Source organism: Pleurodeles waltl, chromosome 3_1 (assembly GCF_031143425.1).
Source record: "Pleurodeles waltl isolate 20211129_DDA chromosome 3_1, aPleWal1.hap1.20221129, whole genome shotgun sequence".
Lineage (NCBI taxonomy): Eukaryota > Metazoa > Chordata > Amphibia > Caudata > Salamandridae > Pleurodeles > Pleurodeles waltl.
Genome location: NC_090440.1, coordinates 1,093,559,025 through 1,093,584,938, shown reverse-complemented (window position 1 = coordinate 1,093,584,938; position 25,914 = coordinate 1,093,559,025). Strand labels below are relative to the sequence as shown.

Below are 25,914 nucleotides of genomic sequence, written 5' to 3'. Positions count from 1 at the left end.
TTAGTAGACAAATTTTTCATACTCAACTCATATATACATGTGTAAAACAGCAATGCAGGCTATAATCATAAACAGGCTAAAATGCTTTATTTCCATGGAGTTTTTTTTTTTTTTTTTTTAATCTTTACAAAATTACAATAAGGGAATAAATATCTACCAAAGCCCCAAAACTGGGCTTAGGGAAATAAGCAGCAGTAATCATTAGAGAAAAAAAAGAGAAAAAACTACATTGAAAAACAATGGAGCATTCTTAGCCAATAGGCTGCATGCAGGTTAACACAGGAGAACCATCAAAACTTTGGCACCGTGCTTTTAAGACCCTGAGCACCTCCAGTATCCCACCATGCCTCAGGGGTGAAGGAGAGGTGACAGTTGGTTCACAGTTAGGTCAGTACTTTTTTACGGTGACAATTTGTGTAGCCGATTCGAAAGATAGTCTGTCCTGCACTTCTAGGAGACGTGCGTCCGGGGAGGAGGGTGGGTTGTTTATGACTTTGATGAGGATACCCCTGGAAGAGAACTAGGATTTACAGGTAAGTAACTTATCCTTCTCTTCCAGGGGATCCTCATCAATAGTCATAAACATTGAATAGATTAGCAAGCCCATCCCTTGACTCTGCGGACTGTCCGATAGAAGTGCAGGAATAGATATGTATCATGCAAACAAATTTCTTAGAGAGGCTTGCCCAACTTGGGCGTCTGCTCTTGCATCTGAGTCCAAACAGTAATGTCAAGTAAATGTATGTACAGACTTCCATGTAGCAGCCTTACAAATTTCAGATATTGGAACATTATTAAGGAGGGCAGCAGTAGCCGCTTTTCCTCTTGTGGAATGCGCTTTAGGTCTAGCAAGTAGTTGTTTGTTAGCCAACTGGTATGCATGAACAATACAAGAAACTATCCATCTTGAAATGGTTCGTTTAGATGCTGCCTCTCCTGTTCTCAAATGACCATAATTTATAAACAAGTGGTTGGAATGTCTAATCAATTTTGTTTTATCCAAATAAAATTTGAGCACTCTTTTCAGATCTAGGGAGTGCAACGCTTTCTCCGCCGGAGTCTCCGGATTGGGGAAGAAAGTTGGTAGAGAAATAGTCTGATTGATGTGAAATACCGACACCACATTCGGTAGGAATGATGGGTGAGTTCGCAGAACTACTCTATTGTCATGAAAGACTGTGTACGGTTCTTTGGAGGACAAAGCCTGAATTTCACTGACCCTCCTTGCGGAAGTAATGGCTACCAAAAAAGCCGTCTTCCACGTAAGGTGTTGCACAGAGGCTTTGTGTATAGGTTCGAAAGGAGGGCCCATAAGTTTTGACAGCACTATGTTCAGTTCCCATGGAGGGGAGGGTTTCCGAATGGGCGGAAAAACCTTTTTCAAACCTTCCAAGAAATCCTTGACTACTGGTTTCGTAAAGAAGGATTCCTGAGAAGGTGACTTACGATAGGCTGTAATGGCAGACAAATGTACCTTAATAGATGATACCTGCAGACCGGACTTTGCCAGATGGAGTAAGTAAGACAGTATGACGTCTTCCTGAGCCCGTATGGGATTCTGACCTTGCTGACAGCACCATATGTAGAATCTCTTCCACTTAAACGCGTAAGAACGCCGCGTGGAAGGTCGTCTTGACTCTTTCAAGATGTTCATGCACTCCTGCGAGAGCCCTAGGTGCCCATACTGCAGGAATTCAGGAGCCATGCTGTCAAGCTCAGAGAGGGTAGGTTGGGGTGCAGGACCCTGCCCTCCATCCTGCTCAGAAGATCCGGTCTGCACAGCAGCCTCCTGTGAGGTTGTTCCGATAGGTTGAGGAGATCTGTGTACCAGAATTGACGGGCCATTGTGGAGCTATGAGAATCATTCTGGTGCTGGATCTGTAAAGTTTGTTGATCACTGCCGGTATGAGGGGAATCGGTGGAAAGGTGTAGAGAAATATCCCTGACCAGTCGATCAACAGGACATTCCCTCGAGATCCCGGACGGTAGAACCTGGATGCGAAGTCTGGGCATTTCTTGTTTACCTCGTCTGTGAAGAGATCCAATTGAGGCCGACCCCATTGAGCGAAGATGTCTTCGACGACTTCGCCGTGTAGGACCCAATCGTGGGTGTCCTCTAGGTGTCTGCTCAGAAAATCTGCTTCCACGTTTTGTTGACCTGGTAGGTGAATCGCTGTAAGCAACATTCCTCTGGCCAGGAGCCAATGCCAGATTGTTTGGGACTCCAAAGATAGGGGTAGGGATCTCGTTCCCCCTTGTCTGTTCAAGTAATACATTGTGGTTGTATTGTCCGTTTGTATTAGGAGAGATTTCCCCTGAATCGATGGAGCAAAAGACTTGAGAGCCAGATGGACCGCTCTGAGCTCCAGCAGATTGATGTGGTACTTCCTTACGTTATCGGACCACAGGCCCTGAGCTTGAAGGGGACCTAGATGAGCCCCCCATCCTTGAAGAGGCGCATCCGTTACCAGAGTGTCGGATGGAATTGCCTGGTGAAACGGAGCCCCTACTGATAGGTGAGGTTTGTGCATCCACCATTGCAATGACTGACGTGCTGCTATCGGTAACCGCACTCTGTCCTCCCAGCGACCTGTCCTTTGGTTCCAGTTGTTTTCCAACGCCTCTTGGAGGGGCCTCATATGGAGCCTGGCATTCGGGACAATGAAAATGCATGATGCCATGGAGCCCAGCAGAGATGTCACCTGACGGGCTGAAGGTGCGTCGGATCTTAACAGGTATTGACACTTTTTCTTTATTGAGAATTGTCGTTCCTCCGAAGGATACACTCTTTGGAGCTCTGTGTCTAGTATTGCTCCCAGGTAGTGGAGGTTCTGCGTTGGAATCAAGGTGGACTTTTGGTAGTTGACTTGAAGACCTAGAGACTCGAAAACCTTGAGCACAGTGTCCAGATGGGTTCTCACCTGCTCCGGAGAGTAGGCTTTCAGTAGCCAGTCGTCTAGGTATGGGTAAATGAAGATTTTTTGTTTTCGAAGATGTGCCGCTACCACTGCCACGCATTTCGAGAAGACGCGGGGGCAGATTTCAGGCCGAATGGTAGCACTTTGAACTGATAGTGCTGCGAGGCTATCTGGAAGCGCAGGAATTTCCGATGCTTGGGAACTATCGGGATGTGAAAGTATGCATCCTGCAGGTCGATGGAGCACATCCAGTCTCCCTGATGTAGCTGAGGGAAAATCTGGTGAAGAGCCAGCATCCTGAACTTTTGCTTTCTTATGTACTTGTTCAGAAGCCGTAAGTCCAGAATCGGTCTGAAAACGCCCTCTCGGCCTTTTTTCGCCACCAGAAAATAACGGGAGTAAACCCCCTTTCCTCTGTGCGCAAGTGGAACTTTTTCTATTGCCTTCTTTCGTAAAAGGGCGAGAGCCTCTTTGCGCAATAGGCTGACGTGAGACGGATTGCATTTGGTTGGTGGCAAGTGTGGTGGAGGTTGCCGGAAAAGAAGAGAGTAGCCATTTTCGACAATGTTGAGAACCCATTTGTCTTTTGTGATAGAGCGCCACTCGTGAAGAGAATCTGTGATACTTCCCCCCACCAGAGTGGTGCACAGTATTGAGGGAAGCGAGTTTTCATTGCTTGGCTGGCGCTTTGGGTGTGGACTGTTGTGGTCTACTTGACCCTCGTTCCCTTGTGGCCTTACGAGCCTGAAAAAGAGGGCGTCTCTGCCTTTGCTGTGGCCTCTGGGACCAGTGAGGGGTTTGAACCCTCTGCTGGAAAGGGCGCCTGTCATAAGGCCTATACCTCCGCCTGAAGTCCTTCTTTCTTTCCAGGCCTACTGCCCTCATGGTGTCCACTTCAGTTTTCATGCGCGCCATTTCTTCGTCCGTATGGGTACCAAACAGCAAGTTCCCGTTGAATGGAAGATTTAGGATGCGCTGTTGTGCTTCCTGTTTTAAACAAGTCAACCTCAACCAGGAAGACCTTCTTGCACAGATTCCATGTGCGTACCCATGTGCAGCTAAGTCTGCCCCATCTGCCGCTGCACTGATGACTTGGTTGGATACCAGACATCCCTCTTGAAGGATCTCTTGGAAGTCCTGTCTGTCTTCTCTAGGTAATTTTTCAGTGAACCTGTTGAGAGAGTCCCACAGAGAACGGTCATATCTGCCGAGGAGTGCAGACGCGCTGGAGACCTTCATCATAGATGCTGCCGTGCCGCACATTTTTCTCCCCAGAGAGTCTAGATGTCTGCTCTCTTTGTCCGGCGGGACCGTGGAGAATGATGCCACTGAGTGAGTTTTTCGGGCTGCGGCCAATATGACTGAGTCCGGCGGCGGATCCGTTCTTAGGAATAAAGGATCTTGTTCAGGCGCTTTATATTTTTTCAAAATCCTAGCAGGAGCAGATTTGAGGGTGGCTGGTGCCAAAAAGGTGTCCATGGTTGGCTGCAACAGACCAGGCACTAGCGGCAGTAGCTTTTTCGAAACTGCTCTATGCTGTAGAGTCTCAAAAATGACTGATGAGGAGGTTGATGGTTCTGGAACCTTTATATTTAACTTCTGTGCTCCCCTGAAAAGTACCTCATTAAAAGTAGTGATGTCATCCACCGGTGAAACTCTAGCTGGCGGAGAATCTGTTAAGTTGGGGGAGTATCGTCTGACGGATGACCCTTACGATGACCAAGAGGGCGATCTTCTGTGTCTTGATCGTGACCTAGATCGTCGCTGGGAACGTGACCTGCTGTGAGACACTGTAACAGAGCGCCCAGGCCTCGTGGTCGTTTGGCGAGAAGCAGAACGAGCCCGTCCTGCCCGCGCTGTCGGTGATGGTGTTCTCGGGAGAGAGGCAGTAGGAGAGTACATCCGTGAATACTGCGAATCCGGGGAGGCCGTTGGTCTGTTAAGGCTCTCCAACCACCTTGGTGACAAATTGAAGGGTGAGACATGCCCTGACGATGCCGCTCTCGAACGAGATGAACCACTCCTTATGGAGACCACTGGAGATGGAGCAGCCTTATCTGCTGGCGGAAGCCGATGTTCTGCTCCCTGCAAGACAGGTAAAACCTGTGTCGACGTCGACAGCTGTAATGACGTCGAAGGGAGCGGCGCTGGTTGTTCCTGCCTCGACGTCGAGTGCCTCGACGTTGAGTGTCTTGGCGTCGAGCGGCGATCTCTGGACCTCGACATGCTCGCCGTCGTGTGTCTCGACGTGGAGTGGTGGGTGGCCGACGGCGGATGTCCTCGCTCTCGCCGCTGTGGCGATTTCGAAGCTGTCTCTCTTGACGTCGAGGGGTGCGAGGCCTTCGGCGGCGAATGGGCATGCCGGTGATAGCTCGACGTCGATCGGTGGGTTGCCATCGACGGAGATATGCCCCTGCAGTGGCCATGTTCTCTCGACGCCGTATCCTTCGACGTCGGTCGGGTCGCCGTCGACGGCGATCTATGGCGGTGAGATGGTGGCAGCGACGACGGTGAACAAACAGGTACTTTCCTACCTGCTGACGTCGACCTAGCCATTCTCTCCTGAGAGTGGCTTGTTGGCTGCCTGGGAAGCGAAGAGGATGATGTTTTCTGCCTCTCGTGAAGCCCATGAAGCCTGATCTTTTCTCTGTCCTTCAGAGTCCTCTTTGACATGTTCTTGTAGTGTTTGCAAGTGTCAGGGCAGTGACTCTGAGGCAGGCACACAATACAAAGAGTGTGTGGATCTGACTGGGCCTTCTTCTTCCCACAGGAAGGGCATTTCACAAAAAGTGAAGGCATTTTTCTGTCAGGAAAAAACTTCCAAACCCAGACAATGATGTTAGATGTCGAGTAAAGTAGGAAAAAACGCTGTTCTAAAGTATTTTTCTGAGAAAAACTCAGAAAAACGGAGAGCTCAATGCTCCAGGATCCTCTCAGAAGAAGCCGGAAAAAAGAACTGACCTAACTGTGAACCAACTGTCACCTCTCCTTCACCCCTGAGGCATGGTGGGATACTGGAGGTGCTCAGGGTCTTAAAGGCACGGTGCCAAAGTTTTTATGGTTCCCCTGTGTTAACCTGCATGCAGCCTATTGGCTAAGAATGCTCCATTGTTTTTCAATGTAGTTTTTTCTCTTTTTTCTCTAATGATTACTGCTGCTTATTTCCCTAAGACCAGTTTTGGGGCTTTGGTAGATATGTATTCCCTTATTGTAATTTTGTAAAGATAAAAAAAAAAATAACTCCATGGAAATAAAGCATTTTAGCCTGTTTATGATTATAGCCTGCATTGCTGTTTTACACATGTATATATGAGTTGAGTATGAAAAATGTGTCTACTAAAAATGCTATATATATATTTTTCGTGCATATTTCATACTTTATATATGTGTGTATTTTATATATGCTCCGGGGTCCCCGCACAAGGGCGGGAATATTCAATGTTTATGACTATTGATGAGGATCCCCTGGAAGAGAAGCTTCTTCTCTTTTGTTGCCTCACCTGTTTTGAATGTTTTCTGTCTTGTCCTGTGCAAAGCAGTGGGCCATTCTGTGTTTATGAAGGCTCTAAAATTAATTTGTTTTAGAGATTATCTTCATATCTTTCCTGAAGCTAATCTGTTCAGTGCCAAGATGCCTCAGGGCGCTCATTGCATTTTAAAAGGAACAACTCAACTCATATCTTGCATGTATAGGTTTTCAATATATTTAATGTGATGCCTTAGGCCCTAAACACAGGGCCGTGGCAACTTCAGAAGAAATTTGGCAGAAAAGATGTGGCTCTTGTCCTTTAGTGATGGAGCATTGCCACCTGAGGCATTGCAAAGGTGTCTACTACCTAACCGGTAGGTACACCATAAAAGAGCTCAGCTAAGTGAAGACTCAACATGTAATGTCTAACCAGAGGAATATATCTTCTGCCTAAAACAAACGTCTCTATGATCAGGTTCTCAGAGTGCATTGTGAGATAGATGTAGAATTGCTTGTGTGGATTGTGCATTTTTTCACTAGAATTGTGTCTATACAGATATAGTACACCTACACCCCTCTTGATTGGCTTTGTATCACTGTGTCCTGCATCTTCAAACTAGTGTAGTTAGGCAGTGAAATGCCTAAAAACCTTATCTTGCTGTTAAACTTAGCATGGGCCCATTAAAAGCAAAATAATTAGGGTCAGATGTACAGGAATGCAATTTTGCATTTCTTAAATAGCGACTTCATAGAAATCGCTATTTAAGAAATGCAAAATGCAATGTACAGAGATACTGATTTCCTAATAGCAATTCCTACAAATTAGGATTCGCTATTAAGAAATCGGTATTAGGAAATCCCATTGCATTTTAGTCAATGGGCCAGTTTTGCATTTCCTAAATAGCAATTTGTTCTTAAGAAATCGCTATTTAGGAAATGCAAAACCAGGGATAGCAATGGGAAAAGGGCCTACTCCTTGGTGCACCCCAAAGAAATGGTGCACCTGTAGAGCACACCTATGCCTAAGGGGCATGTGTGTGCTCCATTGCAATTTAAAAAAACACCTTGTTTGCTTTTTTTTCCTTTTTTAAATTGCACCTGGTTGGTGGTAACTGCATCTCCAAAATGCCGAAAATCCATTTTGGAAATCCATATTATCTCAGAATAGGAAATGCAAATAGGAGATCCCTATTGGCATTTCCTATTCTGGGAATCGTAAATTGAGATTTCTACAAGGTAGAAATTACAATTTGCAATTCCTTAAAGAGCTTTGTACATTAGAAAAGCCCAGTTTGCATTTCTTAACGGTCCCAAATATCGATTAAGAAATGTAAACAGACTTTGTACATCTGGCCCATAGTGTATTAAAAGATCAATGAAAAAGTGTTACACAATGAAAACACTACTTTTTTCACTCTATGTTCCAGTGCTACAATGACAAACTGGTAACCATGTTGTCTGTCTGGTGTCTCTCTTGTGCAGTGTTCAAGTTTGTCCCTTCTTCTCCCCAGGCTAATTACTATAATTATTATAGACTTTTAGGAACAGACATTACTGAGCCTATAGTCAATCTACTCAAAGGCATTTTGAAGAAATATCTAACAAATGTTGCATTTTATAACACACATTGGACCTGATTTAGATGCATGCGATGGGGAAAACTCTGTCACAAACGTGATGGACATCCGTCTGCCATATTACGATCCTATTATTTCCTATGGGGATCGTAATACATAAGACAGGGTATCCATCATGTCTGTGACAGAGTATTCCCTCCACCAGGATCTACACCACGTCCTTTGTTCTTGCAGGATGTACAAAAAAAAACATTTATATTTTAGTGGCTTTTACACTGTGTGCAGGTGACTTCAGGGCAGAATTGAAAGCAGGGTTGTTATTATAACACATGCGTTTAAGGGCCACTCATTTTTTGCAGCATCTTGCCGATTAGTCACACATTCTATGTGTTCTGGAGCTTTAATTAATTAATACTTAAATCTGTTGTATGCTAGAACAACATTTGTTATTGGTAGATGTTATTTCAGGACATATACTTTTTGCCAGATCTTTAGGGCTGGTGGCGTCCTGCAAGGATGTAGCTTTGTGATCTCATATGAGAACTGCTGAATGTGGGATGCTTAAAACAAAGAGTTTATTTTGATTTAGAATAGTGCAGATTCCTGGCAGAGTAATTAGCAGGCAGTATTACTGGTAACTAATTGGCACTCAAGTATTCAATTTCAAAAGAAATGGAAAAAGCATCAGGAGTCATAAGGGAGACTTGCCAGTCACATATCCTGAAATCAGGTGCATTAACCCAGGAGGATCAATATTCTGAGACCAGTACACATGTGGCCTCAAGCAAGCTTAGGTTGCAATGTCCTTATGAGAAGACTGAAAACGTACATTTGGTCAACAGTCAGATGTTAACGTCCTTCTGAAGATGAAATTAAAATTATTTTATGAGCACACTGTCATTTCACGGAAGGACATTTTAGGAGAAATAGCAAAAAAGGGTTCTTGAAATAACTTTGCAAAAACTGGCTCCAAAGTGTTTGTATTATAATCTTTAGAATCTGCTTTTTAGCGGTCAAATCACTAATCCCTCTTTTTAAAGATCTGTCAGTAGCCTATAAACATTGTTAAATCCACTGAAACATTTTTGATGTAATCGTATAGTGTCTGACCAATGTTAGAAATGCACAATTTATCACCCTATTTTCTTGTATTGGCTCCAAGGGTGGCTCCATATCATTTCTTGAAGTGTTAGTCATGCCTCAACTGGTTGACCTGTTTCTCCCCCCCCTCCCCCTTAACACCTCCACCCACCTCACCTGATGTTCGGGGTTGGTTGTGCCCCTGAACAGATTTATGATACAGTCAGCCATGTTCTGTATGCCTTATGTTTTTGGTCTGTCTATGTACATTCTCTGTCTATTGGTCTGTTTGTTCCCCCTCAATCTCCGCTTCATTGGACTGTTCTTTCTGTTCTCTTTATCTGTTTTTCTTCACTGTTCCTGGGTCTCCACTCTGCCTCTTACGATTCCATCTGCCTGATAATCTCTCAATCGGTCTGTCTGACTTTGAACTGACCTTAGGCCAGACGAATGAAGTCTTTTTGTGTTTGTAAAATCCCTCAGAATCGGGCTGTTTACGACAGCAAAAATACTTTTTGGCATGTATAAACCCCAAATTGCAATTTGGGTTTGTGACCACATGCCGATTCGGTATTTGGAAGGGGCATGTTTAGGGCATCCTTTCTAAATACCCAACGGGAATGATAAGTATTAAAGTTTTGAAGCTGAAATGTGGTTAAAAAATAAAAAAAAATGTACAGACTACCAACATGTAGTGGTAAACCATTTGCAAACGGGAAGATCCAAATGATCCCTTCCCGTTTGTGAATGTTGACCAAAATACTTTTCAGGAGTAGTCAGTCATTCCATGGACCACTGCTAACTCTTAAAAAATGTTACTTAAACTTTATTAAACTTTTCATCTTTTTAATACATCCAGTTTCTTTTAAGGAAAACAGGTTAAATTTAAACATTATTGAAAACTAATCTCAGACATGGTGGTATGCTAACCCCAGCAGGCCACCATCCCTGTGATGGCTGTAATTTGCAACATACCTCATTTATATGCATGAGGTAGGTCAAATTGAGACCCACTATGAATCAGGTTTTTGTGCTTTACAACAACAGAATGGATTTGGTAAAAGTCTGTGCACCATTTGCAACCTCTTTTACCAACTCGATTCTTACTACATCTGGCTCATGATGCCTTCTTGAATGACCCACAGCAAGTTATTTCCCTTCTTCCCTACACATCTGAACCAAATGTTTAACCAACAGAGTCCCTCACCACAGTGCCTTGAGTATAACCCTATTCAACATTTATACTGCTCCTTTGAGAAACTCATTTGTTTCTTGGGAGTTACATTTATTTTAACTATGCTGTTGACAAATTTAGTGGTGACAATAATCTGAGACAGAAAAAATATAAGGGCTGTTTAGCTCCATAACTGGATCTAAAGTCACTGCATATGAATTTAGGAAAATCAGAAATGATTGTCATTGACCATTCTGTAGGACTGATAAGGCGGACTGGCGCTCATCAGAGCTAGCCCACTTCATATTTCATTCCAGTTGGTATGGAGTTTGGGAGAAACCTTTTATTTTGCTATTATCTTCATAGAACCCACTCCTAGGGTCAATTTTACGTCCTTAGTGTAAATGTGACACAAAAATCTTTTTTTTAAAAACAGTCATCCAATCAACCATAATATCCAGACTAGATTATTTACAACTCCTTGTTTCTTTGACTCCTTCAGTATGTGTTACAACATCTTCATATGTATTTGGAGCTCTGCAAGGGTCTAAAGGACCCCTCCCCCTTTGTGAATGGGGGCACAGCATTTTTTCAGACCACTGCCTACTCTGAAAAAAATGAAAATGAAACGTTTCATTTTTATTTTTGAAATGCATCCTGTTTTCTTCAAGGAAAACGGGCTGCATTTTTTTTTTTAAACTGCTTTATTTAAACATCAATCACAGACATAGTGGTCTGCTGACCGCAGCAGGCCACCATCCCTGTGAGTGTGGCCATTCCCAAATAGGTCGCAAATTGCGACGTGCCTCATAAATATTAATGAGGCAGACCCCTTGCAACCCATTTGGGAATCGCTAACAGTATTTCAGACACTATCGTACATTTTGTTTTGCAATTCACAAAAAATTGCAACTTGCGAGTCGCAAAAAAATGGTTGTACATCTGGCCTATATCAGCCTGATTTATAACAAATTGTCATATTTACAATTTCTTTGATCCTGTCTCTTGTAACCTGAGTTGGACTGCCTTTTCTGCAAAAAATCTAAGGACCTTGTACTATTGGTATGTGTTTTGATGGTCTGAAGCATAACATCCAACTTCATACCAAAGACAGTGTTACCATCAAATTGCAAGTCCATGATACAGGTCTGCACTTCCTTCCTGAATGGTGTGCTTTTCAACTATCCATTCAGCTCATAACCATAGCAGTACCCATCTGTTTTAAACCAACCAAAGACAAATTTGTTCCCGCATCAACAAGGACAAAATATTCCATCCCCACTTCTTTTAGTGTGGCCTCAGCTTGGCATTAGTTTTCCTCTTAAATGTTTTATATGGATGGCAGGATGTAGTGTCATACTAAACAGTCATACTTTGACATAATCGGTGGCATGTTAGCAACTGTGATGGAACCAGCAGCCAGCACTTTGGCTAGTCTGCTTTCTTTGTTCAGTATAGTTGTGCATGCTGTAGTTGCATTCATGGACCTTCTTTTCCCAGTCGCTGGCACCACTGTCTATCTTCATCTGGTTCAAAAGCATCCTAAAGGACTGTCAGGTGATGAGTACTTCTTATCAATTTTAGATGTATTTTCCAAGCTTGTCACTGGGTTATTTGTTCTCAATATACCTTAGTCCCACAGATGATCCAATATAGATATTGCCCAATAGACCTTCTAGGCTTTTCTCTGAAATCAAATAGAAACACAAATTCTCTGAAACAGAGACTGATAAACTAGATCTGCTGGCTGGCTTTTCAATGAAAGTATGAAATCAGCTGATGTAATCAGAAGGGAATCGTTTGGATACGGTACTTGATTTGTATCTTTAGGAGTCACAACTTTTACCATGCAGGATACGCAAAGTTGTTGTCACCATCATCGTGAGATCCTAGGCTATCAATATCCATATTATTATCCTTGTCACTTCTCATCTCATGTCTACTGAACTGATGTCCCCATCAAAGTATCTGCTCTGATCACCACTGCCATTCTCTCCTTTGTTTTGATGCTATCTTGTATCTTTTTGCTCCTATGACATACTAGATACTTATAGATGTGGATGCAGAAGCATAGGGAAAGGCAAAGGTGGAACACAATCAGTATTTGAAGCCTTCAAAAGAACAACTGGGAAAAAGTGAGAGAATAATGAAGTCAAACCTGGTCCTGATGGCAGCATTGAAGAGACCAAAACTGATTTACTAGGGTTCAGTAATCTCTTATAAGTGCCAAATATCATGGTTTTGCAACTATGGGAGCTTCTAGAGTGGCACACTCACCATGGGCCTAAATGGTGTATGGTACTGAACATCAGCACTATTATGCAGCAGCAAAAGATACTCATCATTTCATCTGCAACGGCTGTATTTCTCTTCAACCTCATCATCTAATTGTAAAGTGACATATTTAATGTTTAAGGAGGTGATTATGAGTTCAGCGGTCTGACCACCCAAACTCCAATACGGCGGTGGTGAGGCGGCCATCTAGCCAGTGGCCTCACCACCGTCGTATTACGATGTTTCCACCAGGCTGACCGGTGAAAGCATCGTATTGCGACTATCCCGCTGGTCAGCCCAGTGGAAACAGTGTGGCTGAATTGACCTCAACTCCCTCGGAGAACCAATGCTGTTGCACACAGCACCCTCGGAATGAGCATTTTCGTGGGCTGGCAGGCCTCTGACGAACGTTGTCTGAGGAAGAGTAGTCCTCACTGTTTTTTCTCACCTTCCGTCCTTTTTCTGCTTCTGCCCTTCCTTTAGACGGTGACCAGAGGTCTAGCCCTTTAAAATAGGCTCAGAGCATCAATGCTCCACAGAATGTTTTGCATGTACAGGACCGAAATGCATAGATTTTCCCTATTCCTCCAGTCTAGTCAGTGCACCTGTCTCTATGCTTATGAGCCTTTTTCAGCAAATTCAAAAAATATTTCTTCTTGGTTCTGACACAGGGGGGTTATACAGTGTGCATGCCTGTCATTACTTCTATGGTCCACTCATCACAACTGTCACATCTCTTACAAAGAAGCTCTTTAGATGTTCCTTCAATCATTGCTGATGCATAATGAGCATCTTCAATGTAGAAATGATATTCTGGAAGAATTCCTTCAAAAATATGTTATTAGAAGAAACTGGAGGGTTTCCATCACACTGACTGTGCAGTGAAAAATCTGGAAGCTGGAGCCTCTGAAGGAAGTAGAGATGTGTGCCTATCCATATGGTTCAATTATACTGCCATTGAGCATTGGTTGCCAAGGATTCTCAGCCTGATGATCAGGAATATTTAAGTGTTTTAATCAATAAAAGATTCAATGCTGAAAAACTGACTAATTTGAATTTTGGACAACTGGCGGACTCATGTCCGTTCACAAATTTGGGGAGATTCATGAGGCATCTTAGAAAACAATATGCCATAGGCAAGGTTACCCTTGATTGGATTTACAAAAGGACGATAGAGATAGCATGGTAGAGAGATGTCAAGCAGAAGCCTAGGAAAGCAGGATACATGCAAAGTTCAGATGACATCCACTTGAAATACAATAACCTACAAGTGACTTAAATTTTACATATTTACATAGCCAGTGGTTATCCTGAAAATAATGCAAACATCAGGCCCTCATTAGCTGTCAAGCCTAAACGAACAAGTTACTTACCTTCAGTAACGCTTTTTCTGGTGGATACATTAGCTACCTGTGGATTCCTCATCTAATGAATTCTCCCAATGCGCCAGCATTTGACAGAAATTTTCTTCCAAGCTCTGCACGCAACGCTGTCTGATGTCATTGAGGCAACAAAATGTCCTCGCCGGCGTGCTGATGTAAGTTTTCACCATTTTTTACGTGCCTTTGAGGTGAACAGGTGACTACCGACAAAACATACTTGACATGAGTACATCAATCAAACATAAAACACCAAATTTAATCAAACATAAATTGCAATATATATATATATATATATATATATATATATATATATATATATATATATATACATATTGAAAAACGTATAACCTCACATATGAACAAATATATACATATACCATCAGGCAAAAATACACATTCTTATATACAAATGTACCCCAGGATATCCTGGCAAGACCATCCAGGCAACTGGGAGGCGGGTGGGACCGTTAGGAATCCACAGGTAGCTAATGTATCCACCAGAAAAGGCGTTACCGAAGGTAAGTAACTTGTTCTTCTGATGGATACAACTACCTGTGGATTCCTCACCTAATGAATAGAGTCCCAAAGCAGTACCGCACTCGGTGGTGGGTGCCTGAATGGTCAAACCACAAAATCCTGCAGCACGGACTGTACAAAATGGCCATCCTTCCTAACCTCCGAATCCAAACAATATGCTTTGCAAAAGTATGGAGGGATGCCCAAGTTGCGGACTTACAAATGTCAGCCAAAGGAACACCTCTAGCCAAGGCTGAAGAGTCCGACTTAGTCCTGGTGGAATGGGATCTAATTCCCACAGGAGGAATCTTCTCTGCCAAAGAATAACACACTTTGATGTAAAGAACAACCCACCTTGATAGTGCTCTCTTGTGGACAGCCTTGCCTTTCCTCTTCCCCACATAACCGACGAAGAGCTGATCCACCACTCGGAATTCTCTCGTCCTGTTGATGTAGAAACTCAACGCCCTTTTTGGGTCCAACTGATGCAGTCTCTCCTCCTCCTTTGATGGATGGGGAGGAGGATATAAGGACAAGAGAGTTAAAGACTGTCCTAAATGAAAGGATGTAACAACCTTCGGTAGGAAAGCTGCCTTGGTCCTCAACACCACCTTGTCCACATGAAAGTAAGTGAAATGGGTCCTAAAGCAAAGCGCCTGAAGCTCACTCACACACCTAGTCGATGTAATGGCTATAAAAAAAACTGTTTTTAAAACCAAAACCTTAAAGGACATGAATGCAAAGGTTCAAACGGTGAACCCATCAGGAATGTTAATACCAAATTTAAATCCCATTGAGGCATAACAAAGGGAGTGGGAGGAAACTGTTAGTAAGGCCCTTTAAGAACCTTAAAACTATAGGGGACTTAAATAAGGAAGATTGATCAGGCAGACACAGAAAGGCTGACAGTGCCGACAAATAGCCTTTAACAGTTGCAACTGCACAACCCCTCTGCGCCAAGGATAATGCGAACGACAACACGTACGACAAATGGGCACGTAAGGGATCGATTTGACTCTCTCCACACCAAGCCACAAATTTTGCCCATCTGCCAGCATAGATAGATTTCGTGGAGTGTCGCCTGGCCGATAAAATAACATCCACCACATCAGGTGGGAGCGAAAAGGAACTCAGATTGTCCCGTTAAATCTCCAGGCATGTAGGTACAGACTCTGGAGGTGTGGGTGTAAAATCTGCCCCTGTGACTGAGTGTAGGTCTGCCCTGTGAGGGAGACGGAGCGGAGGGCACAGTGAGAGTTGGAGAAGATCCGTGTGCCACACCCTCCTTGGCCAATCCGGAGCTATCAAGATAACTTGGGCCCGGTCTTGGCGAATCTTCCTCAGAACACGAGGAATCAAGGGTATGGGGGGGGAACGCGTAAAGCAACTGGCCGAACCAGGACATCTGAAACGCGTTCCCCAATGCTCCTTGCACCGGATACTGGAGGCTGCAGAACGACGGGCAGTGTGCCTTTTCTTGAGTGGCAAACAGGTATACCTGTGGAAATCCCCACATCTGAAAGATATAAAGGATCAGGTCTGGATGGAGACGCCACTTGTTATCGGTCGAGATGTTCCGACTGAGACTGTCCTCAAGTACGTTCAGAACTCCTGCCAAATGGTTTGCTACTATGCAAATTCAAAGGTCCTGTACAGGACAAGAGCCGCAAAGCCTCTCTGCAGAGAAGGTATGACCCTACTCCCCCCTGCTTGTTGATGTACCACATCGCGGTAGTGTTGTCCGTCAGGACCTGAACCGACTGACCGCGAAGGGAAGGGAGGAAGACCTTGAGAGCTAGACGTATCGCCCGCAACTCCAACAGATTTATATGAAACCTCTGTTCCACTGGAGACCAATGACCTTTGATCTCCAGGTCCCCCGTATGAGCTCCCCACCCTGGAGTGGGAGCATCCGTTATGACCGTGGCCACTGGTGGTGGTAGTGAAAACGGCCTTCCTCAGGAAAGGTGGCCGTCCACAGCCCACCATTGCAGATCCGCCGCAGTGTCTCTGGAGATCCTTATTGACTCCTCTAGATCCCCTCTGTGTTGAAACTACTGCCTGCGGAGGCACCACTGAAGAGCCCTCATGTGCCAGCGTGCATGAGTGACCAACAGAATGCAAGAAGCGAACAGACCGAGCAGACGAAGGACCTTGAGGACTGGAACAACCGCTCCGCTTTGAAACATTGGAATCAACGCCTGAATCTCCTGAATCTGCTGAAGCGGAGGAAAGGCCCGATTCAGTGTTGTGTCCAGTACTGCCCCAATGGACAGGAGGCGTTGAGAGGGCTCCAGGTGAGATTTGGGCACGTTCACCGAAAATCCCAGGTCAAACAACTAGGTTGTCAACCGCAGGTGATGCAGCACGAGCTCTGGTGACTTGGCTTTGATCAACCAATCGTCCAGATAAGGGAATACCACTATTCCCTTCCTCCTGAGATTTGCTGCAACCACCGCCATCACCTTCGTGAAGACTCGAGGTGCGGAAGTAAGACCAAAAGGAAGGACCGCAAACTGGTAGTGTTGCGATCCCACCACAAACCGGAGATACTTCCTGTGCGACTTGAGAATAGGGATATGGAAGTAAGCATCCTGCAAGTCGACAGACACCATCCAATCCTCTTCGTTCAACGCCAAAAGCACCTGCGCTAGGGTCAGCATTTTGAATTTCTCCTGTTTGAGGAACCAATTCAAAACCCTCAGGTCCAGGATAGGCCTCAACCGGCCATCCTTCTTTGGGATCAGGAAATATCTTGAAACACAACCCTGACCCCGTTCCTGCTCTGGAACCAACTCCACTGCACCTTTTGACAAAAGGACTAGAACCTCCTGCTGCAACATCAGGAGATGGTCTTCCATGAAGAAGAATGAGCGGGGAGGTATGGGAGGGGGAAACTCCTGAAAAGGAAGGGCATAACCTTTCTCCACAATATTGGAGACCCAGGAGTCCGATGTGATTGACTCCCACATACAGAGAAAATGCAATAGCCTTCCCCCTCCAGAAGAGGTATGGGATGGAATGGATGGAGGACTAAGGCTGTTTTCCCTGTAGCACCCCTCCTGAGAAAGAGGCAAGGTGCTGCTGGGTGGCCCCTCTGGTCCTAACTCTACCCCGCCCCCCTATATGACCTATAGGGAAGAGTAGTGGTAGGTTGCTGGCCTGCTGGCTGCAATCTCCCCCGAAAGGAAGAGCCATGCCGAAAGCCCCCTGAATCTCCTGAATGATCTAAAGGGGTGGTGGTAGAAGCCTGCAAGCCCAGAGACTTAGTGGTAGCCCTGCTCTCCTTGAAACATTTCAAGGCAAAATCAGCCTTAGTACCAAACAGTTTGTCCCCATCAAAAGGCAAGTCTAGGAGGGTTGATTGCACATCAGATAAAAACCCTGACGACCTCAACCAAGCATGCCTCCTAGTTGCTATAGACGTGCCCATCGCCCTGGCCACTGAATAAGATGTATCTAGTCCTGACTGGATGACCTGAGCCGCTGCTGCCTCCGCATCAGCCAGAAGGCCAAGAACATCCTGGGACAAATCAGGCTGCGCAGTCTTGGACGCGTCTATTAAAGCATAGATATACCTGCCCAAGACACAGGTTGCTTTGGTAGACTTCAGGGCCATACTGCAGGATGAGAACGTTTTCTTTGCAGATTGTTCCATCTTTTTCGATTCTCTGTCAGACGGGGCCCCAGGAAAGGAACCAGGAACTGTGCGTGAGGAACACGAGGCATGTACCACCAGACTTTCCGGGGTCAGGTGCCTTGAAAGGAAACCTGGATCCCCAGGAGCCACTTGGTATCTCCTTGCCACAGATCTACTCACAGCAGGTGAAGATACTGGCTTTCTCCACACCTCCATGATCGGTTCTGTGAGCGCCTCGTTAAAGGGGAGAAGCGGCTCCGCCACAGCTGAAGCAGGATGCAATACCTCTGTAAGGATGTTAGTTTTGACCTAAGCTACAGGAAGTGGAAGATCTAGAAAATCTGTTGCCTTCCTCACCACTGAAGGGAACGAGGCAGCCTCCTCAGTATACTCCCCAGGAGTTGCAAAATCCCACTCCGGGGAAGTGTCAAGACCGCTAGTGGAGTCCAAGCCCTGACGGTCTCCCAGGGGCTCCACGATCTCTTCTTCCTCCAGGAGCTGCCTGCTATATTCCTGCTCCTCTAACAGTCTCAGAGCCTTTCTCCTGGAGTGCAACCTGGCCTCTATCCTTGGCGTCGACAATGAGTTAACCGACGTCGAAGTCCTCGGATGATGTAGATCTCCGGATTCGCCCGACACCGGATCCATTGACGCCGTGGACAGGCAAGCCCTCTTTACCGGCATCGTCTGGAGCCGTGGTGAAGTCAACGGCACCGGGGCAGCAGAAGTTATCGGCGTCGCAGGTCTTCTTGGTGACGCCAACGGTACCGGCGTCGAACCAGCACCTTCTACCGGATAGAAGGGCATGAAAAGCATCGGCCTGCGTGGAGCCGGAACACCCAAATCAAAAGGCCAAGATACCTGAGGGAGCAGCCGGTGAACCGCCAGGGGCCATGGAGGCGAAGATACTGAACATCGCGTTCAAAAATGTGGCCAGATCCGCACACGGAGCCGGGAACACCGGGTACCCTTGCGGCGTCGGAGCCATAGACTCCTGTGGAGCCATCGTCGGATCAGGCACCTCCGATTGCACTGGCGAGAAGCCTGGGCTCTGTTGAAGTTCAGCTTCAAAGACCGACGGGGCCGGAGAAGCCTGAGGGCTCTGCATCTGAGGCGTCACGGTCGGGCTGATCTCCCACGTCGAATGACGCCGAGCCGATGGAGACCCTGACTGAGACCTGTCCCTCTCTGACCTCTCTGACCTCTCTGACCGACGTCAGGAATCATGCCGGCGTCGGGAGTCATGACGACGTCGCTTATGGGTCTATTGGCTTCACGTTCTTTGAGCGACTTCGGATTCATCCGTTGGCAAGAACAGAACCGCACTCCTCCACATCGCCCTCCGAGCTTAAACACCACAAGCAGTCATTGTGCGGGTGCGCCCCCGCGCTCCCTACAGGGTTTAAACCCGGATTTCCTAGGAAGAGACGTAATACAAAGTATCACTTTCTAAGAAACAGTTGCTCCCTAGAGCCTGGAGAAAAAAACTTTACTCGAAGGCACGGAAAAAAGGGAACTGACGTCAGCACGCCGGTGAGGACATCATTGCCTCGATGACGTCAGATGGCGTTGCGTGGGAGTCAGGCAATTGTGACGTCCCCGTCGACATGCAGAGCTTGGAAGAAAATTTCTGTTGAATGCTGGCGCATTGGGAGAATTCGTTAGGTGAGGAATCCACAGGTAGTTGTATCCATCAGAAAGGAGTGTTCTTCAGCTGAAGAAGTTCAAACTGCTAACATTCCATGGGTTGAGCTGAATGATGAGGTTTTTCATTGTAAACTTAAAGCATCTTCACACTACCTTTTCAAACTATTTTCTTGACATTTAAATAAATATCACACGTCTTTGCTATTATTTACATTTAACACAGTGCTACTTAATGTCACTCTATCTTTATCTTTTTCCTAGTTTCTGTGTTTGTATGCATTCACAGGCTGAAGGCAGGCCAGGAGTTGACTGACATATATGCCACCTAAAAGCTGCATGATGCTCTGCGTGGTTTGTTTTGCAAACTTGTTCTTCAGGTGTCTGCTGGGCTATGTAAATCCATTGGGTGCATGTCACACTGGGGGACAGTGCAGTGTGCAGGTGGACAAAGGGCAGACTGTTTCTTTTTATTTCTGGTGTCCACTGGCTGAGAGCATGCAATCCCCTACAAATAGGGTGTGATTACACGGTCCATGAAAAGATAACTCAGAAACCAGAAACAACAATAACTCTTTTTTCAACTTTGTAAGGAAGTGCAGGAGTTTTTTTCAAAATGGTATGTTCAATTAAATAATTCTGAGGTTTTCTCTTAATGACATGTACATTTTGCAAGTTAAACAATATGTTGCTGTCAGTACAGCCATTTGTGCTAAACCTGTACTTTGACAAACCTGTGTGAATTATCTTACACATATGTACTATTTGAAGTAAGAAGTATATTTTGATGCTCCTTTTACGCCATTGTAGGATGGATCATCTGCCACGACCCTGGTCTCCCCGACAATATGTGCCTTCCTTAGTAACGGAGAAGCCCCATCAAATAACCTTACACCAGTGCAATATTGTCACTGGGTCCACATCTACTTATCCACCTAATAATCACATGCAGTTATTCAAAGTACATTAAAATAGTTAGGGAGAAATGAATCTTCAAGAAACAAAATACCAATATCGACTAAAAATCTGTATATTCACAATACAAGACATAACTGATGACAATTTTTTTAGACTTTGTATCTTGCACACAAGAACACTCTACGAAAGTAAATGATTTTTTATAAATTGTTTTTGGATGAACAAGTTAACAAAAAACACTTTATGGAATGGGTATCAGCAAAGCAGAAGACATCTAAATGGATGGTCTAAATCAGAACTGCAGTCTGGTTATGGTTGTCTGCTAAAACCAGCTCTAGTTGGGAGTGGTAAGGACGAGATAAGGAAGATGGTATACTCACTGAAGTTTATATGGATTCTGAAAGCACTTACAGTTTTGCATTGTGACAGTAAGGAGTCGGATTCCTCCTGCATAATAGGCTGGTGACTGATTCCTTTTGGACAATTTCTGAAGAAGCTCCTTCACAGATACCAAAGTCTCCTTCCCCAAAGCAAACTCCTTATGTGCTTTCTCCTCCTGGATAGCTTTCTTCTCTTGGAAGTCTACCTCATTCAGATAATCTGAGAAAGAAACAATTTTTCTATGAACTAATGTCAGAGGTCATTTGATTTGTGCTCCTATCTCTTAATCAAACAGCATTAGCTAGCTCACCAGAAATGTTTTTTAAACTTAAGAACAAATAAGACTGGTGCTATAATCAAGTGAATATCTAGCATATAGTTATGCGAACTGGATGGTTGAAGGGTTTTAATCCAATCATACAAAGAATGTGGGATGAAGCGGACACATTACACATTCCAATATCATCAATATCATGTGCATACCCACACATGCATGGTAATTTATCTGCATGGCAGCCGTGCTATGCAAAGAGGAGTGTCAAAGCATCTTTACATGGGGCATAAAATTGACCAACACCTCAAGGTGATCTAGAATGGTGGATCACGCTGTGGTTAATTACCTCAAAGCAGGTGCAGTACAAGGTGAGAAAATCTGAGAACAAAACTTGTTTGGTGTTTATTGAAAATATCATACACATGATTTCAGCAAGATTTCAGCAACCTTAATATTGTTAGCCTCAAACTAGATAATATATGAAGCAGTAGCAACTACTTACCCTCTCTATGCATTTTTATTGTCCTGAAAAAACAAAGCTTAAGAAAGCAAACTTTTAACCAACCACGGAACGGGTGTCTTCACCTGCAATTTGGTCTTTAACAAGTACATCACTTTTAAATTGCTAATAACAGAAGGTGGCTTATGAAACATCGCAATGGCATTTTTCGAGTTGTATTCAGGTAATCTCAGTCCAGAAGGAAGGAATATCCTAAAAATTTAACCTTCTGAAGCAGTATAAGTGCATACTGTGGAAGAAGAAAGTGGTGATGTGGAAGAAATTGTTGATGAATATGCACCTATATTACAATTTTGGACAAGAGATTGAGTCAGTGCAGCAGCACATTTTTGGAGAGACACAAATGTCTGCAACATGCACAACAGGCAGGGGAGCTGGTGGATGATTTTAAAGCAATCTTAAGAACTTTGCTATTTGTAAATATCATGAGCTGAAGTATGAAACCACCAGAGGCCAACTCATAGAAAAGACTAACAACAAGAAAATGCAATAGGACCTACACAGGATCCAAAGTTAGAGCCTATTCTTAAAACACCATAAGGGAACGAGGATTCAGATTTGTTCATGAGAAAAATGGCTGTCTTGCGAAACTGTGAAAAAGAAGCTAAGTATATTTTAAATAATTAAAGGGGTAGCACAAAGCTCAGCAATTTTAAAGATCATGACACTCTTGGAAAGCAATTTACTATAATTAGCGATGGAGTTTGTTGTTACTGTGAGACAAAATACACTCAGTAAATGCTGTATGTCTGCATCTTTTCAAGAACCTGTGAAAGTGCCCAGCCAAATAGAAAATGAAATAAAAAAGAAGAGCACCATCAGTATTGGCAAGTGCTTTGTTATCTCTATCTCAAGGTCAAACAACAATAGCCAAAACAGTGCAGCCTGAATTGACATGTTTTACCGTATTTGTTTATAAGAATATGTCTAAAACTCACATTGTGATGCATATAGGTTATGTCACACATTTCTGAAGTAATGCCAGAAATTCCCATCTCAGATAATGAAACAGTATAGAAAGGCTGCCACTTGACCACTTGAAATAAGAGGACCTTTTCCCCAGACTATCGTATAACATACTGCTAGAGAAGACCCTGACAGCCAGATTACAGAGATGTTGCTGAATCGAGCTTCATGCTGAAGATGATTTTGAGGTTAGAGTGTAAGCAAATTCCCACCGGATCTGCTCCAAGAATTAAAGCTTGCTCCCAACGGAGATTCGAATCAACCCATCGACAACCGCCCCTCAAAAAAGAGGTCAAAAGCATTCTACGAACCAGATTCCTAACTTAGGCCCTTATTACATGTCTGGCGGTCACATTTTTGCCAGACTCGCGGTGGCAGTCCCACCGCCAACAGCCTGGCGGTGGGACCGCCACATTATGACCGTGGTGGAGCCGCCACAGTCGGACCACTGACACCTCCAGGCTACCGCAAGCCAGCTGCCTGACGGACCCAGTGGTTTCTCATCCTCCAAGCAAGCACTGCTTGCAGAGCCGCCCTGGGGATTAGGAGTCCCCATCCAAATGGGGGGCTTGGAGGGCCCCTGCACTGTTCATGTACTTTGCATGGGCAGTGCAGGGGCCCCCATGCACGGCCCTGTTGCGCATTCCACTGCCCGAGTTACAGGCAGTGGAATGCGCGATGGGTGCTGCTGCACCCGCCGCACCACCACATTGGCACTGGCTCCATTAGGAGCTGGCGTCAGTGTTAAGGGTCTGTTCACCGCAGGGCCGGCGCAGTGAAGTCCTATTATGATGGTTTGATCAATCTTTTTATTTCTGGTTCTCTCTGTTGTGTGCTACGGATTACTATATGTTATGTAACGTGTTTCTTTTTTTTTTTCTGTACAGAGCTCAAATATCTTTGGATCATGTTGGCGTTTTATAACACTCTCTAAACAAATAAATAGAATTATAGAAAATATGAAATGGGCCTTGAGAATAATGTCACACAATTACACAAACACAAAATAAGAGGGGCTTGTTTATATTTGAAACAAAATTGATGAATCATAGGAAAGTAGATGTGTCCATGGTGGGAGAGGTTGTTGATGTAATACAGACGTGCAAAATGGATATGAGAAATGAAGGACAAAGGGCAATAAAGGTGGATGTAGGAGACTGGGTCAGGATTAAGAATGCCAGTTATGTGCATGCAGTTGAGTCATGCTTTTCCACCCCAGTGTATACTTAAGGTGAAGGAAATTGGGGTTCTGCTTGGCAATGGAATGGCTTAGACCTGGGAGAAAATAACAAAAGCACAAAAGCAATCAAGGACAAAGTGAAGTTGTGTTTGCTTGAACAGAAGTGATGGATCCTAAGAAGGAACAAGGAAAGGTGGTGAAATTAGAGTTGGAAGGTGATGGGGTAAGGAACACTTGGAGTCACTGATCCAAGAAAGAAAAGCGTCAAACCTGTTCACTTCTATTACTGTTATTCAGTATTTCTACATATTTAGGGGCCTATTCACAGACTGCACTTTGCAGCATGTTTTATAGTTCAACAATAGTACTATGCATAGGCCTATACCTCCGCCTATCCTATCTTTTTGGTGAGGAGACACATGCACCCACCCTGAAACAAGTAAATCCACTCATAATTGCAAAGTGCACTTCAATATATACTACTGCCAAAAAGGATCCTGTCAGACCCTTTTCAGAGGGAAAGGGGAAACACAGGGACTACTGGGTCCAACCAGGGTGATTGAGGCCTTTCACTCCTGATGTCCAGGGCCCAACTTAATATGAATACTGAGCAAGTAGGCCAGTTAACCCTTTTGCACTTGACTCTCAGTCATAACTATGGACGAGCAGTCAAAAGCTCCTGGGAGCGGTGGGAGGAAAAGCGAAGGGAGCGTAGATACAGATAAGTGAACATGACTCATAACTCAAAGTACATACTGTATGAACAACAAATCAATGCTCAGTCCAATGCTTGCTTTTATAAGAAAATAAGTATTTTATTTCTAATGCCACACATGCAAAGGAATGACAATACTCATACGCAATAACATACTTCACGTGGGGTCAGGCTCCAGTAGTTGTCGGTCAAATCCTTATCCCATCCTCTGCCTTGTAACATGTTTGGGGTTATTCCCCATGCACTGGTGCCATATCCAGGGAGGGTCAAAAGTGTTTAAGATGCAGCAGCACTGTTAGTAGCGAGTCCCCTGGGGCCACACAAGCGCAGTTCCAGTCTTACCCGCGCTTGCACTATGGAAGTGTTCTGCGGTGCAGCAAGTGCCCTCTCCATGAGTGTTCCTGAGTCCCGTCCTGTTCAGCAGAGACGGGCCTCATGAGGTTCATGGCCCTGAACTGAGACTACCAAATCACATCATACAAGTTACAGAATGACCACCTGATACCAAGGTCATTGACATAACACAGTGACTAGTACTTGAAAGATACTTTGTCAGATCGGGAAGACATGCAGGGGCTTGTTAACTGCAGACAATTCCAGCACCCTTTCAGCAAGGCAGGGCTAAAATAGCATATGGAAGCTAACAGATAACTAAATAAATATTAAAAATCAGAGGTTAAGGTCATGCAAAGAATGTGGAGGGGTGTCACGCTGTTTGTTCAAATTGTATAAGTGAAATATTTTCTATTCTAAAAGGCATGCTACAGAATGCAGAGATAAACCAGAAACAGCATAAGCTCTATAACTAGAAAAGTTGGAAAATAATTTCGTTCATAGTCCCAACAAAATAACTATTCGAAAAATGCAATTACCTTTTACTAACTTTTCATGTTTGTTGTCAATTTCAAGAATTTTCTGATAGCACTTCCTGGCCTAGAAAAAAAACACAAGCTCATTGAGATTTGTCTTTTTTTTTTTTTTTTTTTTAACAAAGGGAGTGTAGCAATGGTTGAGGAGAAATTGTATAGCACAATTACGGACATCCTTACATGCCTATTTAATACATTTTGACCTCTAAAAACACTTAATTAAACAGCCTATATAGTAGGCAACCCAAGCGGTCTCATGATGGACACCAAAGTACAGGTAGCTTTCCAAAAAATACATGTTCTCTTTATTATTAAACTTACAATGTTTCCCAGAGTTAAAGTGCCGGCAATACTCCACAACCCACTGAAAACCTTACGATTCACAGACATAGCAAAGTCCAAATATTACTTTCGGAA

General features: G+C 44.4%; 1 protein-coding gene across 7 annotated transcripts in view; it reads right to left on the bottom strand.

The window, feature by feature from the left end:
- TTC12 (tetratricopeptide repeat domain 12) overlaps positions 1-25,914 on the bottom strand; it is a 282,909-nt gene that overhangs the window by 159,612 nt on the left and 97,383 nt on the right. For all 7 annotated transcript variants that reach the window (XM_069224366.1, XM_069224370.1, XM_069224367.1 and 4 more), the window contains 2 exons: positions 25,501-25,561; positions 21,004-21,192 (listed from right to left, as the gene is read on the bottom strand). In XM_069224366.1, the coding sequence (XP_069080467.1) occupies positions 21,004-21,192; positions 25,501-25,561 (250 nt within the window). The remainder of the gene's footprint in view (positions 1-21,003; positions 21,193-25,500; positions 25,562-25,914) is intronic.